Below are 15,000 nucleotides of genomic sequence, written 5' to 3' on the forward strand. Positions count from 1 at the left end.
GATAAAGTGGAATTTTTTTTATCTCCGCCCCTTTTTGACTCTGCCCACACAAGCCCTCCCACGCAAATGGCACCCACGCAAACGGCACCCACGCAAACGGCACCCACGCAAACGGCACCCACGCAAACGGCACCCATGCAAATCCCACCCACACAAACCCTACTCAAAAGCCACATCCACATCCATCATATCCACATAATTAGTGATTCGTTTATTAGTTCCCCACACACAACATGTTTATTTAATTTTAAAAATTGCCCCACCTACACAAGCCACATCCACAAAAGCTCCTTTATAAACGATTGAATGTCTTTTAGGATGTCATTCATTTTTTCCATTCCTCGTGATATTCAATTGTTTCATTTTCCAGATCAGTTATCAACGATGTTCTTATTGGGGACAACCTGTTAGAATATATACAGTATATATATATATATATATATATATATATATATATATATATATATATATATATATATATATATATATATATATATATATATATATATATATATATATAATATTAGTTGTTTCGTGATTTAATTCTGTATAAAACAAATAACAATGAAACGGTGTAAGAATCTCACCTCTCTTCCTGTGAGAAAGATTGATTAACAAGGATGGAGTACTCTTCTAAATACTCCATTCTCCAAATGAAACAAACCCAAGTTCGCATTTGACAATAAATAGTCCGAGTTGATGACTCATCTTGGAAATGTGAAAACAATTAAATGGGTTTTTTCGGGTGTGTCTCGTAAAGGAAATGACTTCGGGCTTTTGGGGCTTGTTTCTTGCTTTTGGGGAGAGCTAACTCGATCAAGCTAAAACGGCTTGCTTCAAATGATTTTGAGAAGAACTTTCATAAAATTATATATAATGTTGAATTTGGAAAGACAATGACAACTAAGAGCATTAAGAGAAGTTTATCATCTCATTTCTACTCAACAAAGACACTTAAACCAAGAACCAAGTTTCAAGTTATTCTTTGTTAATATACTCGATGGAAATGAATATTATAAGAAAATTAAGTTATTCCCTAAATAGAACATGGACAAATATTCATTGGTTCGCTCTTTGAGTGGAATGAAAATATGAAAGGGAAGAAGTACTTTAATCAGCAAGTCTCAATCTTTAATAGTCTCAATTTTACATTTGCTTGTGTGGGAGGGGGAGGAAATGAGTCTCCCATTTTTAGCTTTTGAGCCATTGGTCAGAAAGTTTTTCCATTTCCCCCCATTCATTTGAATTGGCATCCCAGAAACCCCATTTATCATCTACTCACAAGGTAAAAGTTAATGAGCGCGTGTGGATTTATTGGTGCAGTTTCCCACCTGTTTCCTTTACCTGGAGTGAATAGTTCTTGGCAAAACGAATAAAAAATAAAAACTCTCCAATCCCATTCGGCTCATTTTTGGCACTTTATAAGAATTAGATCAGGATGTAGAACCTTAAAGTGCATATTAAAGACCAAGTAGAATTGGGAAAGAAAGCCATTGCTCAAAACATTATGACGCATGTTTTGTTCCAGGAATAATGTTTATTTGTATTTACTGTAGGTTTTTCTCTCTGGCCTCGGGTTATGCTGGAACTGAAATATTTGGCTACGTGGATTGTTGATTTTTCTCGATAAAGCATGAGGGTTTAGCTATCGGTCTACCACAAAAAAGTGGGGAGGTGTGTGTGTGTGTGTGTGTGGTGTGTGTGTGTGTGTGTGTGTGTGTGTGTGTGTGTGTGTGTGTGTGTGTGTGTGTGTGTGCGCGCTGTGGCTGTTTTATCATAATCATTTCCATTTGTCTATAATCTGAAATTATTTATCTTTGTCCCAAGGACCACGAGAGGGTAGCACAGTTGTACCGGCAGAAGGAGGAGGAAGAGCGGCGAGGGCAAGAACATGCATCCAAAGATAGCAGGAATCACACCTCAAGAGGAAGTGAGAACGGAGTTACTTCACCCCCACCGCAGAACGAAAAGGACATTCCACAAGCAACCACATCATGTTTGACAACTTCTACCACAGCCAAGCCACCAGAGAAGACAAAGAGACCAAATTCACTGCCAAGAGTGGCCAGGCTACGGCAGATGTTACCTCTGCAGTCACTTCCTCGGGCTGGTTCCCCTGTAAATTGCAGCAGTGACGAGAGGGGCCGAAGAGAAACAAGGTGGTCTTCTTTGTCTCCTGCTGAGCTGCCATTACATACTTCTGGTGGTGAAGGTCGTCTGCGGAGATTTTTACGGGTGGGAACAGTGGGACAAGCTGGAGCTAGCCCCACAAGTCCAGTCTCACCTTCCTCTCTCTTCTCGACATTGTTCGGAATCTCTCGGCCTGAGAGTGAGGCGGTCGAAACTGTGTGTCGTGGTGCCACCGAGAACAACAGCCAAGAGTCTCTACCCAAACAAGGCAAAACCAAGAGGCAAAAGGATCTGAACTAACATACCTGATTTTTTTTTCAACTTCTATCTGTCAAGGTGACCTGAAATCATGGTGGTTTTCTTGTCCTTAAATTTCATACCTGCAGGGTTTGTACATAATTTACCAGTGACATTCTGAGACTGCCAACTTTATGTGATCGTCTTAAAAGGCCTACGTCTGTCAGCCTAGGTGCCGAGTCGTTTAAATGTTGGACTCACAGGATCATAAAAGGATTACCCATATGCCTTTGGGTAACTGGCAATATCTTAGAAATACTGCACTACTGAAACACTCCAGGGAGTGTCATTATTTATTGACTTGTAAGGTGTTGTTGTTGTTGTCATTGGTGGAACTAACCTTTCTTTTTTTATTCTTGACAGTGTTGATGTTTGCTTGTTTGTTGGTTGTGTCTGATTTGTTAGTTGCCTCCAGCCTTTTCGTCCATGCCGGGCTCAGTTCATCCTTCAACATGTCAGCTCAGGAACTGCTGCAGGCTGTCGTCATCAGGTTGGATCACTTATAAGACCTTACACCATTACAGATGCTGTTTCCTCAAACAGACCGGAATGTCTTTTTAATTGGGAAGATAACACAGGGTTTTCCTGCCATTACTCCAACCTAACCTAGTTTCATTGGTAAACCTAATGGACAGCAACTTGTGTCACCAACATTGCCTATTAATCCACCATTGCGGTCTGGTAGCCACGTGTAGGGGATGGTGGTGGGCTTGTGGTGAAGACACCGGACTTGCATCTCAGAGGTTGTGGGTTCAAATCCAGATGAAGAATGCACTGTTCGGGATTTTTTATAAACTGCAACCTTCCAGTTGGATTTGAACCTCCAACCTCTTATATTTGCAGTCCAATTGATTCTAAGCTTCTTGAAAGTTGAAACCAATCTCGTCTCAGAATAATGACCATGTCACTGTTGTATTGTCAGTAAAAACCCAGTTGGCTCCCTAATGACCTCAGAAAGGGATAATGTGCCTGTCCTGCCTACTTTGGACTACATTGGAACCACAGTCCACACTTTTGTGTTTGATTCCTTATGCCCTCATGGCAACTTTACGTGGGCACTAAAATGCTACATATGAAAAGTGGTACCACTCAAAGGGGTCCCTCTTACTAATATAAAGAAAATAATGCTGAGATAAGTGGTCGTTTACGAAGTAGGCAGCGCCACTGCATCAACCCCCTTTGGCACTGTAGTATTGTGTCGTCCTTTTGAGCCATCCTGTTACATCTATTCGCCATTCTAACTGTACAACCTTTCACCTCGCGGAAAAACGATCTTTCATAATTGTCTGTCAAACATGGGGTTATCTCATTCCTGAGATGCTCCTCAGCCCATCTGGAGGCCCTTCTTAGACACATTAGTTCCAAAGCCAACCTGCATGAGTTCTTGCATCCATATGTGGAAAGCTGTGCCCTGTGAATCCCGGCCACCCCGCCTCGGCCAAATGCACTCGGCAATCGCATAACACTTCCCCATGTTTAACCTTAAGAAGATGCTATGTCTCCTTATTGAACATCATCTCACTGCTTCCTACCAATGAACTTCATTCTTTTATGTGTATTTCTCCACTTCATGCATCATATGGGTTTGTGTAACACATGACATCAGTTGGTATGCCATGCATGAAGGCTAAATAATTTACCCATTTGACATTCACTACCTCTTGTACCAATGTTTTGTGTGTGTGTGTGTGTGTGTGTGTGTGTGTGTGTGTGTGTGTGTGTGTGTGTGTGTGTGTGTGTGTGTGTGTGTGTGTGTGTGTGTGTGTGTGTGTGTGTGTGTGTGTGTGTGTGTGTGTGTGTGTGTGTGTGTGTGCTCAGCTGCTTTGCATGTGCACATCTCTCTCCTTCGTCGTTGTTGCCCTTGGTTATCCAAGTGTGATATCTCTCTCGGGTGATGGGTCCATGGTTATGCCCTGTGGAGATCTCTCAATTTGGATCTATGGTATGTTTTGGTTGAGCGTTTCTCTCATCTGATATCACCTTTCCATGAAAGTAGTTAATCCGCTTATAATGCTAATCAGATTCGGGGATGTAAAATCTTCCACCTTTCGGATTTTCCTCTTTGTTCTTCGATCCGCATTCGTTTTTCAACTTCCTATTTCTGTTCCTCCTTTTGATCATTTCTGCCTTTTCTATTGAAGCTTTTTGTGCTCCCTATTTCCAGTAAACGCACTCCTCCCGCATAAGTTTCAAATTCACCATTTTGCCCTGCTGCTGTGAAGGCTGAGACACAACACTGCCCAAGGCTTGGTATTCATCCATGACCATCGCACATTGTCCCTTTTGGATGGTGGTAAGCTCCGTCGAGACCTCCCACGTCCAACTAACTGGATACAGATTGTGGCTGGTGATATTATTTATTAAATATAATCAGGGTTAGACAGTTGGCTGCATACTTTTGTGTGTATGATGTACAAATGTGACTAACAGTTGCTCTCAAAGCAATATTTCAAATTGAGAGCCAAACATTCCCTCCCATTTTGTTGTTCCCTCATTGCTGCTGGGCCTGGATACTTGGCTCGTATATTTGCAGATTCAGGTATTTTGTAGAGCTTGAATTTAGCAGGACTAGCTTCGTATTCGATTGTTTTAGGCACTTAAAATTGTCCTTTATATGCAAGTTGTAGCTGTTGGGGGGGAGGGGGGCAAGAGGGGTGGGTGGGTTGGAGTGGGGGTTGTTTAACCTCAGGAAATGCAAATAAAGCTGTTTCCACGTTTTTTCATTTGATGTTTTACGTTTCTACAAACTTTGCAGGATGATTATAAATGCTTTGTGAACTTCCTTTGGGGTCGTTTACATATTAGGTACAGTGCTGTGGTTTTGGGGGTTGAGGAGGTGTTGCACATCACCCTTCTGCATTGAATACTCGCGAGTTGCCAATTTCATCGAATTTGCATACGAAAAAGGTCAATCATCCCATGTTTAACATTGCACACCACAGTAAGACCCAAGGGTTGACCCTTTCATTGTATAATGGTATTTTAACTGCCTTTGTTCAGATCTAAAAGTCCGGTCACTTAGTGTCGTGATTGTTGCTCTCTGGACAAAAGCACCACATACTCACACAAACACTGCATGGGGTCACATGTTCAGAAAATTATAGGCTCCAAAAAATATACTCAAGAGCAGGAGGCTACTTTGAGTAGTGAAAGTCAATAAATTATATTTAAAATGCCACACCAGTTTCGCACGAGTGATGAGTGTATTTACGCTCTAGATCTTGGATATTGTTGGCGACTCGGATTTGTGAAATTTCCTGAGCACTAAGCAGATTATCATGATGTCATGTTGACATCATCCCTTGCGAAGCAACTTTTTAATTTATTTTATTTTTTTTATTTTTAATTTATTTAAATGATAAAACAAAAAAGTTTCTCAAAGTCAAAATGGCATTGGTGATCTTTTATACTTGCATATCTATACATTACAAAGAATAATTTTACAAAGTTTCCCTTAAATCCTCCCAACATATTCGGTTCATTGACATCTGGAGTGGACAAATCCCTCAAAGGTTTATTTTGGAAACTTCAAAGTTTCCTTTTCTGTGATGGTTACTTCCCAGAAGTGGGAATCACTGTGATGTTCATTTCCAAACTTAAACTTTAAATCGTAAGAGGAGATTTCTGTCATTCATTATCCCTTTGAGTCACTCACGGTGAAATCCTTCATTAAGAAGTGGAAGATGAATCATACCACCCAGACCCTACCCAGATCAGGTTGCCCATCCAAACTCAGCTGCCGGGCAAGCAGGAAACTGGTCCAGGATGTCACTGAAAATCAAACGATGACTTTGAAAGATCTGCAAGGCTCTTTGTCTCAGATCAGGGTCAGTGTTTATCAATCAACAATGCCCCGTTCCCTTCACAAAGCTGGCCTCTAAGGACAGGTGGTAAGAAAGAAGCCATTACTGAAAAAGACACATCTAAAAGCTCGTATGGTGTTTGTGTAAAAGCATCTTGATGACACTGCAGGCATGTGGAGAAAAGTTTTGTGGTCATACGAGACAAAAATTGAACTTTTTGGTCTAAATTCAAAGTGTTACTTCTGGCGTAAGCTAAATATTTCACATCACCCAGTCAACTCCATCTCTACTGTTAAGCATGGTGGTGGCAGCATCATGCTATGGGGTTGCTCTTCATCAGCAGTGACTTGCAAGCTTGTAAGGATAGAAGGGACCATGGGAGATGCAAAGTACACGAGAATCCTTGATGAAAACCTGCTAGAGTCAGCCATGAATCTGAAACTGGGTCGGAGATTCACATTTCAGCAGGACAATAATCCGAAGCACAAAGCGAAAGCCACACTGGAGTGGATGAATAAGAAGAAAGTATGTTCTTCGGTGGCCCAGTCAAAGTCCTGACTTCAACCCAATTTATCATTTATGGTGAGACTTTGAAGATTGCAGTCCATCAACTATCCATCAAACTTGGCAGAACTGCAGCAATTTTCACTTGAAGAATGGGAATAAAAAATAAATATATAGACACCTCCCATGCTCTGCTAGCTGAAGAAGCTACATAAAGCAACCAAGAAGGCCTTCCCAGGTGAAACATGTGGGTGGGTCTGTCTTTATTATTTATGAGCAAATACAACTCGTCGTTTCGCTGACGGGGGGGGGGGGTTAAACAGAGGGTTGTATTTGTGAAACGATGGGTTTTTGCGAATTTGCGAAACTACAGGTTGTATTTGCTCATAAATAATAAAGACAGACCCACCCACATGTTTCACCTGGGAGGGCCTTCTTGGTTGCTTTATATTATGAACCTTCTTCGGCTAGCAGAGCATGGGAGGGGTATGAAGCAGGAGCAGGGGGATTGGGAGGGGAGGGAGAGAGGAAGAGAGGAGGTCAGAGCGAGGGGAAGCTAGGAATGGGGAGAGGAGGTGGGGAGAGCTATGCCTCAACAAATGTTGCTATACCGTGGGAGGGAGGGATGCGAGGAGGTAGTGTGGGTAAGGGAGAGAGAGAGAGAAGTATGAAAAAAAAACAAGAAGAGAAAGGTGAGGGTGCAGGTGGGGTTAGTAAAGAGAATGACCTGTTATGCTTACTGACCGAGCACACACACACAAAAACAAATTCATGTCAGAACAGAGTTTATAATGTAATCCACCGGCACATCTGCAAAAACTTTGATATGTCCCAGTTCCAGAAAATTTGTGGGAACATGAATTGAAAGTATTCACTCAAAGCATGCAAGTACCTACCGATCACATACGAACTAATGAACCCATCGAGCGTGAACATCGAAAACAAAGCGTTGCGACCAGATATCATACTGAGGTACAAAAAAAGAGAAGGCGGCATTGCTTATTGAGATGTTAACCCTCGAGAGCCCATGAAATGTTCTGGGTGAACAAAAAAAAACACCCCTGGGGCTCGAGAGGGTTAATACCAATGATTTTGGACTAAACGATGCAGAAATCAAGAAAATGACCAAATACCAAGACCTCAAGAATGAAGTGAGAAGACCCTGGAAGCTGAAGAGTACCAAAGTTGTACCAGTGATCGCTGGACCTACAGGAATGATGATAAAGAACCTCAGAGAGATATTAAACAGAGGGGCAATACCCCTGGGTGCTCACCTGGTAGTGGCTGGATAAGATAACCAGGCAACCACTGGTTGGAATGGATGACTCACCAAATATATAATGGAGAACAAAGTAAATACCGATGGATTTTTTTTTTAATGCCATGAACAAACCTTGGCACATCACGGGTGATAAAGGTTGTGGTCAAGTTTCATCAAAATTGTGTATGTGGTTTCAGAAAAGAGAACAAATAAATATTTTGGGGGGCAACCCCTCCCCTGTGGAACCCTTTCGACCCCAATATATATATGTTTTTAATGTCCTGAACAAACTCTGGTACATCACGGGTGGTGAAGATGGTGGTCGATTCATCGGAATTGCATGTGTGGTTTCGAAGAAAGCAAATACATTTTTTTTTGAGGGGGGGGGGGAGGAAAACCCCCTATCCCCATGGACCCTCCAAGACCACAATTTTGTTTTTTATTTCGTGAACAAACTTTAGTACATCATGGGTGGTGAAGATGGTGGTCAAGTTTCATCGGAATTGTATGTGTAGTTTTAGAGAAGAAAGCAAATACATATTTTGGGGGGCAACCCCCCTTAAACACCTAAAAGCCAGATTTTTGTAATGTCATGAACAATCATTGGTGGGTCATGGTTGATGAAGGCTGGAGTGAAGTTTCAGCGGAACTGTGCGTTTTGTTTTAGAAGAAAGCTACTGCCAAATTGGCGGGGGACCTACTCCACCCAACCCCTATAAACTCCCTCTGTAGACCCCTTCATACCCAGTTTTTTGTTTTTTTAAAATGCCATAATGGGTGATGAAGGTTGTGAAATTTTAATTGAAATCGTTTGTGCAGTTTCTGAGAAGAAGTTGCAAGTATTTGCGGACAGACGGACGACGCGCCATCCCATAAGCTCCCCGGAACTACTTTGCAGGTGAGTTAAAAACCATCCCTGGGAATATTATAACAAAACACTACATTTGGAAGTTGTCCAGGGCTCAGCGACAATCATGAAGAGAACCCTCAGCACAAAACTTTGAGAACAGAAAAACTTCACAGCTTGGTCCATGAATCGTGACCCCATACTGAGATGAAGGTGGAAGCTTTGAGCCTGCCCTGGGAGGACCCCATTCCACATTCTGAAACCTGCATATGTAGATATTAATCAACGACACACACACACACACACACACACACACACACACACACACACACACACACACACACACACACACACACACACACACACACAGCCTTTTGTTCAGGTTAGGTATGGGAGCATGCGCCAGAGCAGCGTGTCGCTGTGTCCAGTTTCCGCAGGTACTCTAGGGGCATCCGTCTGGCCATCCCCCAGGCAGATACTTGGCCCATCCCCATCTCCTTGAGATGCTGATCAACTTTCTGCAACCATGAGGCATGGGGTCATCCCATTGGCCTCCTCCACTCACAAGGCTCCCTCGCTTAGAGAATTACTGGTGAGCAGGATCAGCGTCAGGAAAACGAGCCACTTGTCCATACAGCCGCAGCTGACGCTCACGGACTATGCAGGTCACAAATCTCATTTGAGTCTCTCTCAGCAACTGCTCGTTGGACACAAAGTCCAACCAGTGGCTCCCTGGTCAGAGTCCAAGTCTCACATCCATAGAGAAAGACTGGAAGGACCTGAAGATTTGGGCTTTCGTCCTCCCGCACAGGTACCGGCAGCACCACACCCCATGATCCAGTGAATCCATGATTCCCCAGGCCTGACCCAGACTTCTGTTGACCTCTGGCTCACAGCCAGCAGAGACATGAATATCACTGCCAAGGAAAGTGAATTTCTCCATGACCTCAACATCCTTGACACAAATAGGTACAGACAGGACAGCAGCATCCAAGATGTCGTTGAAAGCCTGGATATTAGTTTTGACCCCGGAAACCTGTAATCCCAGCAGCTCCGACTCCTCACTCAGCACCTCGAGGGCCCCCAAAAAGATATCCAGCGTCTCCGCAAAGATGACTGCATCATCTCTGAAATCAAGGTCAGAGATCTTGACATTCCCAGACGATGCACTGCAGCTTGATCTCTCTGACATCCTCCCCAGACTCCAGTTCATACAAGTGCTAAAAAGTGTGGGGGGTAAGTACACACCCCTGACAAACTCTAGTAACAACTGGAAATAAGTCAGGGATGCGAGCAACACATCTCACAGCACTCTCAGTACCAGAGTAAAGTTCAGACATCAGATCGATCAGTTTTTGGTGGCACACCACGAAGACCAAGAATCCTCCAGAGGGCGTCCCGAGTCACTGAATCAAACGCTTTACAGAGATCAACATAGGCTGCAAGCAGCCCCTGCCGGAACTCTCGTCTGCGTTCGGTGAAGACCCGAAGAGCAAGGATGCGGACAATCGTTGACCTCTTTGGTGTAAAGCTTGACTGCTCTGGACACTGGTGCTCAAGCAAATGGTGGTGAACCCAATCAAGAATTATCCGAGCAAAGACCTTGCTTGGCAGAGAGAGTAGCCACACCCCTCGGTAGTTGTTGCAGTCTTGGTGATCACCCTTCTGTTTCCAGAGAGGGACAACAAGGCCCCTCTTCCAGTCAGTTGGGATGATGCCTGTGTTACAGGTCGAGCACAGAATTGCATGCAATGACACGAGTACAGCATTTCCACCAGCTTTAAGAAGTTCAGCATGGATGCCACCAATCCATGGAGCTTTACCCCATTTCAACTGGTTCATCGCAGCCTGTGTTTCCACAAATGAAGGTGGACCACAGTTGATTGGAGGGTTAGCAACAGGGATAGTAATACCCCTGACATCCAACTCGACTGGTACAGCCTGGTGCAGCTGCTCAAAATAACCGGCCCAGCGGACCTTCAGTTCGGACTCCTCTGTCAAGAGCCCACCACCCTCTGCTCTAACTGCAGTTCACCAAGAGACGGGCTTTGAGGAACGCAATGCATGAATTCCCTGTCAGCAGGACGAGAATCACTTGACCACAGGTGATGCTCAACACCTCACAGATTCCTCGCACATCGGCCTCCTTGTCCACGCTTAGTGCATTTGCAATTTTATACCTCGGCTCACTGAACAAGTCAGCCCTGCCATTCAGCTTGGCCCTGCGACTCTGTTCAATGGTATCCACTGTCCCTTGAGAGAAAAAATTCTTCTTCGCCCAACTGTAAGTTTCAAGCCATCGACCGGCAACTTCAACGACAGTGCTCTTCAAGACACTCCACAACTCCTCAGGATTCCCCAAAGCACCCAGACCCCCAAAATCTCCACCTCGCCTGTTCGCAAACTCCTCAACTACCCTCTCATCCTTGAGCTTGCCAACATCCAGCTGAGGTTGGGATAGTACCATACTCCTGGATTTTAGCTGTAACTTCAGCGTTGCTACAACAAGCCTGTTGTCAGTATTAAAGAACTGGGCACTCCGGTGACTCTGCAGTTCTGGATCATCCTCCAGTGACCATCAACGAGCACATGGTCAATCTCCTTTGCCACACCGCCAGTGTTGGAATCCCAAGTCCAGCGATGAGCCTGTGCGTGCTGAAACCATGAACCAGCCTCCCTAAGTCCATGACTTCTTGCAAAGTCAAGGAACTTAGTGCTATTCTGGTTCACAGTTCCAGACCCATAGGGACGAACACGTGTCTCGTTACCATCCCTATCAGTTCCAGTCGATGCATTGAAATCTCCCAAGATTCGAAGAATTTCTCGCCTGGGGCACTGATCAACCACAGACTCGAGCGTGGCATAGAATGCCTCCTTCATGGTGAGATCACTTGCCTCAGTTAGAGCATACAGAGAGACCAGGGAAATGACACCCAAGGAGTGACAAATCCTTCGTCTTAATACGCTCGTTGACCAGTGTTACCTCAATTATCATTGGAGTCAGCTTAATGGACACAGCTATGGCAACTCCTTGGGCATGGTAACCATCAGAGAGACCAGACCAATAGTAGGTGTAACCACCCGCTACAATCTCGCCCGCAATCAGGTCTCCAAACCTCAGTGTCCTTCAATACCAACGTCCAAGTGCTTGAGTTCAGATGATAACAGAGACAGGTGATCATCCTCTCTTAGGGATAGGACATTCCAGGCACTCACCTGAAGGGACAGCCTTAGGTTAACCCAAGGAGACCACCGTCTGATGGACGACACCTTAGCACCACCCCGACACACACTACCACAATCTGACCCGGGAAAGTTACCCCGTGGTTTCCCTCCTATTATCAAAGATTGGGGGTCCTGAAGGCTTTGCCCCAATCCCGTTTTCCGGTGAGCTGCCCTGTGAAGGGCAGCTGCACAAGAGGTACTCCCACGCAGTGTATTTTCTGATTTTGTTTTTATAATGCTTTTGGTATGTTTTGCGGAATGAAGGGTTTTACGGTTGCCGGAGTGCAAATCCTGCCACCAACCTCCTCATAAAAAGTAACTCAACTGCAGGAGGACGTCCGCAGACACAGTTGGCCACGAGATATGGATGGTCATTGGCTCATAAGGAGCTCCTCCGCCCTTTGACAGGTTTTGTTTTTCATCCTGCTGTGTTTCCATATCATACACCCGCCTCACCAAGAAACTTGATGGGGGAGATGGTTTAGTTGCCGACAACCCGACCATGGAACAGGATAATTCAGGTTTACATGGTACTTGCAGCAAGTCACAGATCTAATCTGACCTGACCTGACAAAAGTGGAGATATATTGACTTTTATTCGTGTAGATATATTGACTGCTTTTGACATTTGCATGTGGTACATACTTGGGAGCCTCATTGGTATGCATTACTGTCTGCACTGTCGGTGATGATTCGCCAATAAGCGATGAAACTGGTCTGGCAGCTGAGGGAGTGTGCAGCTTTGGGATTCTCATAGGTGAAAGCGAGGTGAAATTTCGCCTCGGAAAGGTGTCAGCGACAAACTACCATGAGGTGGAGTTGTGGAGTCGTCTCCCACCGAACACCCGGAATTTAGGTCGTGACTCTCGGATAAGTCTGAAAGGTCATGGGTCCCTTACTGGACCGAGGTCGCTAGAGCGACCCGGTTCGACAGAGCCCGTTGAGGGTGTGGTTTTCCCCGGTAGTTGTACGACATGGGTACTTAGGTATTTTGAATTTTGGCAATTAACCCTATCCCACGCCGTCAAAATATTGGCGACCACGGTCCGCTAAAGGACCTGTGACCTTTCTGACTTATCCGAGAGTCACGACCTAAATTCCGGGTGTTCGGTGGGAGACTACTCCACTGCTCCACCTCGTGGTCATTTATCGCCGCCGAACCCCGGCCCCCAACAAATTGGTGTCAGGAGTGGGATTTGGCCCTCCGCCTCCGTAGAGAAATTCACAGGATTCAGATCAGGGGTGTATGGAGCAAAACCCCCCTGTTCCCTCCAAATTATGACCGTTTAAATTGTTGTCGGATGCCCCCGCACCTTCCCGGAGGGGAACAAGGGAGAGCTAGCGTCCTGTGTCGAGGCCCAACAAAGCCTCAGGATGGCCTCCCCAGAGTTCAGCGATCTAACCCAAAGTGGGTCCAGCGGCCCACAACGAGAGCGAGGGAATGGATGGTGCGGAGGGGTACACTTCCTAATCTACCCTAACCATTAACCTGTTAAACTACCCCGGGGGCTTCCAACAAGCGCCTCTCGCTTAAACTATTGGTTCTAACAACCCAGATTCCCGTCGCCTGTGTTGGTGTCCTCACAATTTCGGGCCTCGCCCCCCCATTTTCTTTCCGTGCCCTCACACGGTCTCATGGCTGGGACGCGTGGCTCCCCTTGGCAGGCACGACCCTCTGCCGAATCTCCAGCTATGGCACCCCCGGGCACTACACTGCCTCCGAGTCTACCAGCTCCCTAAACACCGGGGAGTGCCCCCCATGGCACCTCCCCTGAAACGCACACGTGGCAGGCTGGCTTCCCGGGCCGCTTTCCGAGGGTCACCCTTGCCCACAACACTGCCCACGCGGCGAATGGCGCCCCGGGCCCCCGCACCAAGCAGACGCACCCGTGCCCACTAAGCTATCCCGGCCCCCCATTGGCCCTTGGCCTACTACGGCCGACTAGCCTGGTGCCCGGGGTACCCACTCAGCGATACTCACCTTTCGCAGCCACGCTCCCAGCCCGTCAACAGGGCTCCTGCACCCCTCCAAACGGGTTTCGAGCCTACTTCCCCACCAACAACAAAACGACCTCCATTTTGTAAATTTGACTAACCCCCTAACTCACTCTACACTGACCCCGGGGTCCCTTGGGCGGGAGTCACTCCTCCCCCCCCAATCACTCATCGCACCATGCATTCCCCATTCGCTCCACTCACACAGATCCGCTGGCCTCACTCACTCATCATGTACTCACCTCACAACTCTTCAACACACACACCGCTGAACTCCGCCATCCTTCTAACTACATCCCCTAACTAACTCGTGCTCCCACGTCGTCCCTTAAACTAGTAGCACGTTCCATTTAACACTACGTAGCTAAGCTACGTCCCCGCTACACATCCACAAATCTGTCACTGTCTCCAAATAATCCCATTAATCTATTTCCCAACCTAAATCTCGCTACAATCCCTCTAACTAATCCATTCCACTGGCTCCATGAGGACTTACCCCTGCCCCATGAAGTCGGTCTAACTAAGCTAACCCTTCCCCCTAACTAGTTTCCATCCTGTGCACTGGTAAGGGGGTCTTCCACCCCTTGCCCAGGAATCCTGTGCACCCGAAAGTGAGGCTTGCTTTTTTTTTTTTCCCCCACATGCGCAGCACCAGCGCGGCAACTCACAGCTCGCGCACTTTGCACCTGCCCGTGACGTCATGCAGCTGCACGTGTACCTCGTCCCTCCTTGGACGGTACCATCCGGCAGGGATACCCCTCCTGCCGGATTTCAACCCCACGTGCAGCCATGACGTCACCGTGCGCATAAAAAAAACACAAGCCCCACGTCTCGAGGGGTTCCCCACGCGAACACATGTGCTTTGCCCGTTGGAGCTTAACACACACGATCGCGTGGAGAACCCGTCCGGTCCAAATCCATAATCCTGCCTAAACTTT

General features: G+C 46.1%; 1 protein-coding gene across 3 annotated transcripts in view; it reads left to right on the forward strand.

The window, feature by feature from the left end:
• The window catches only part of LOC147030860 (anoctamin-8-like), a 54,348-nt gene extending 49,929 nt beyond the window's left edge, over positions 1-4,419 (forward strand). For all 3 annotated transcript variants that reach the window (XM_085875375.1, XM_085875376.1, XM_085875377.1), the window contains one exon: positions 1,828-4,419. In XM_085875375.1, the coding sequence (XP_085731501.1) occupies positions 1,828-2,430 (603 nt within the window). In that variant the 3' untranslated portion in view covers positions 2,431-4,419. The remainder of the gene's footprint in view (positions 1-1,827) is intronic.
• The last annotated feature ends 10,581 nt before the right edge of the window (positions 4,420-15,000 follow it).

The sequence above is a fragment of the Eptatretus burgeri genome, chromosome 3 (genome assembly GCF_056783735.1).
Source record: "Eptatretus burgeri isolate ZD-2024b chromosome 3, Ebu_testis_v1, whole genome shotgun sequence".
Classification (NCBI taxonomy): Eukaryota; Metazoa; Chordata; class Myxini; order Myxiniformes; family Myxinidae; genus Eptatretus; species Eptatretus burgeri.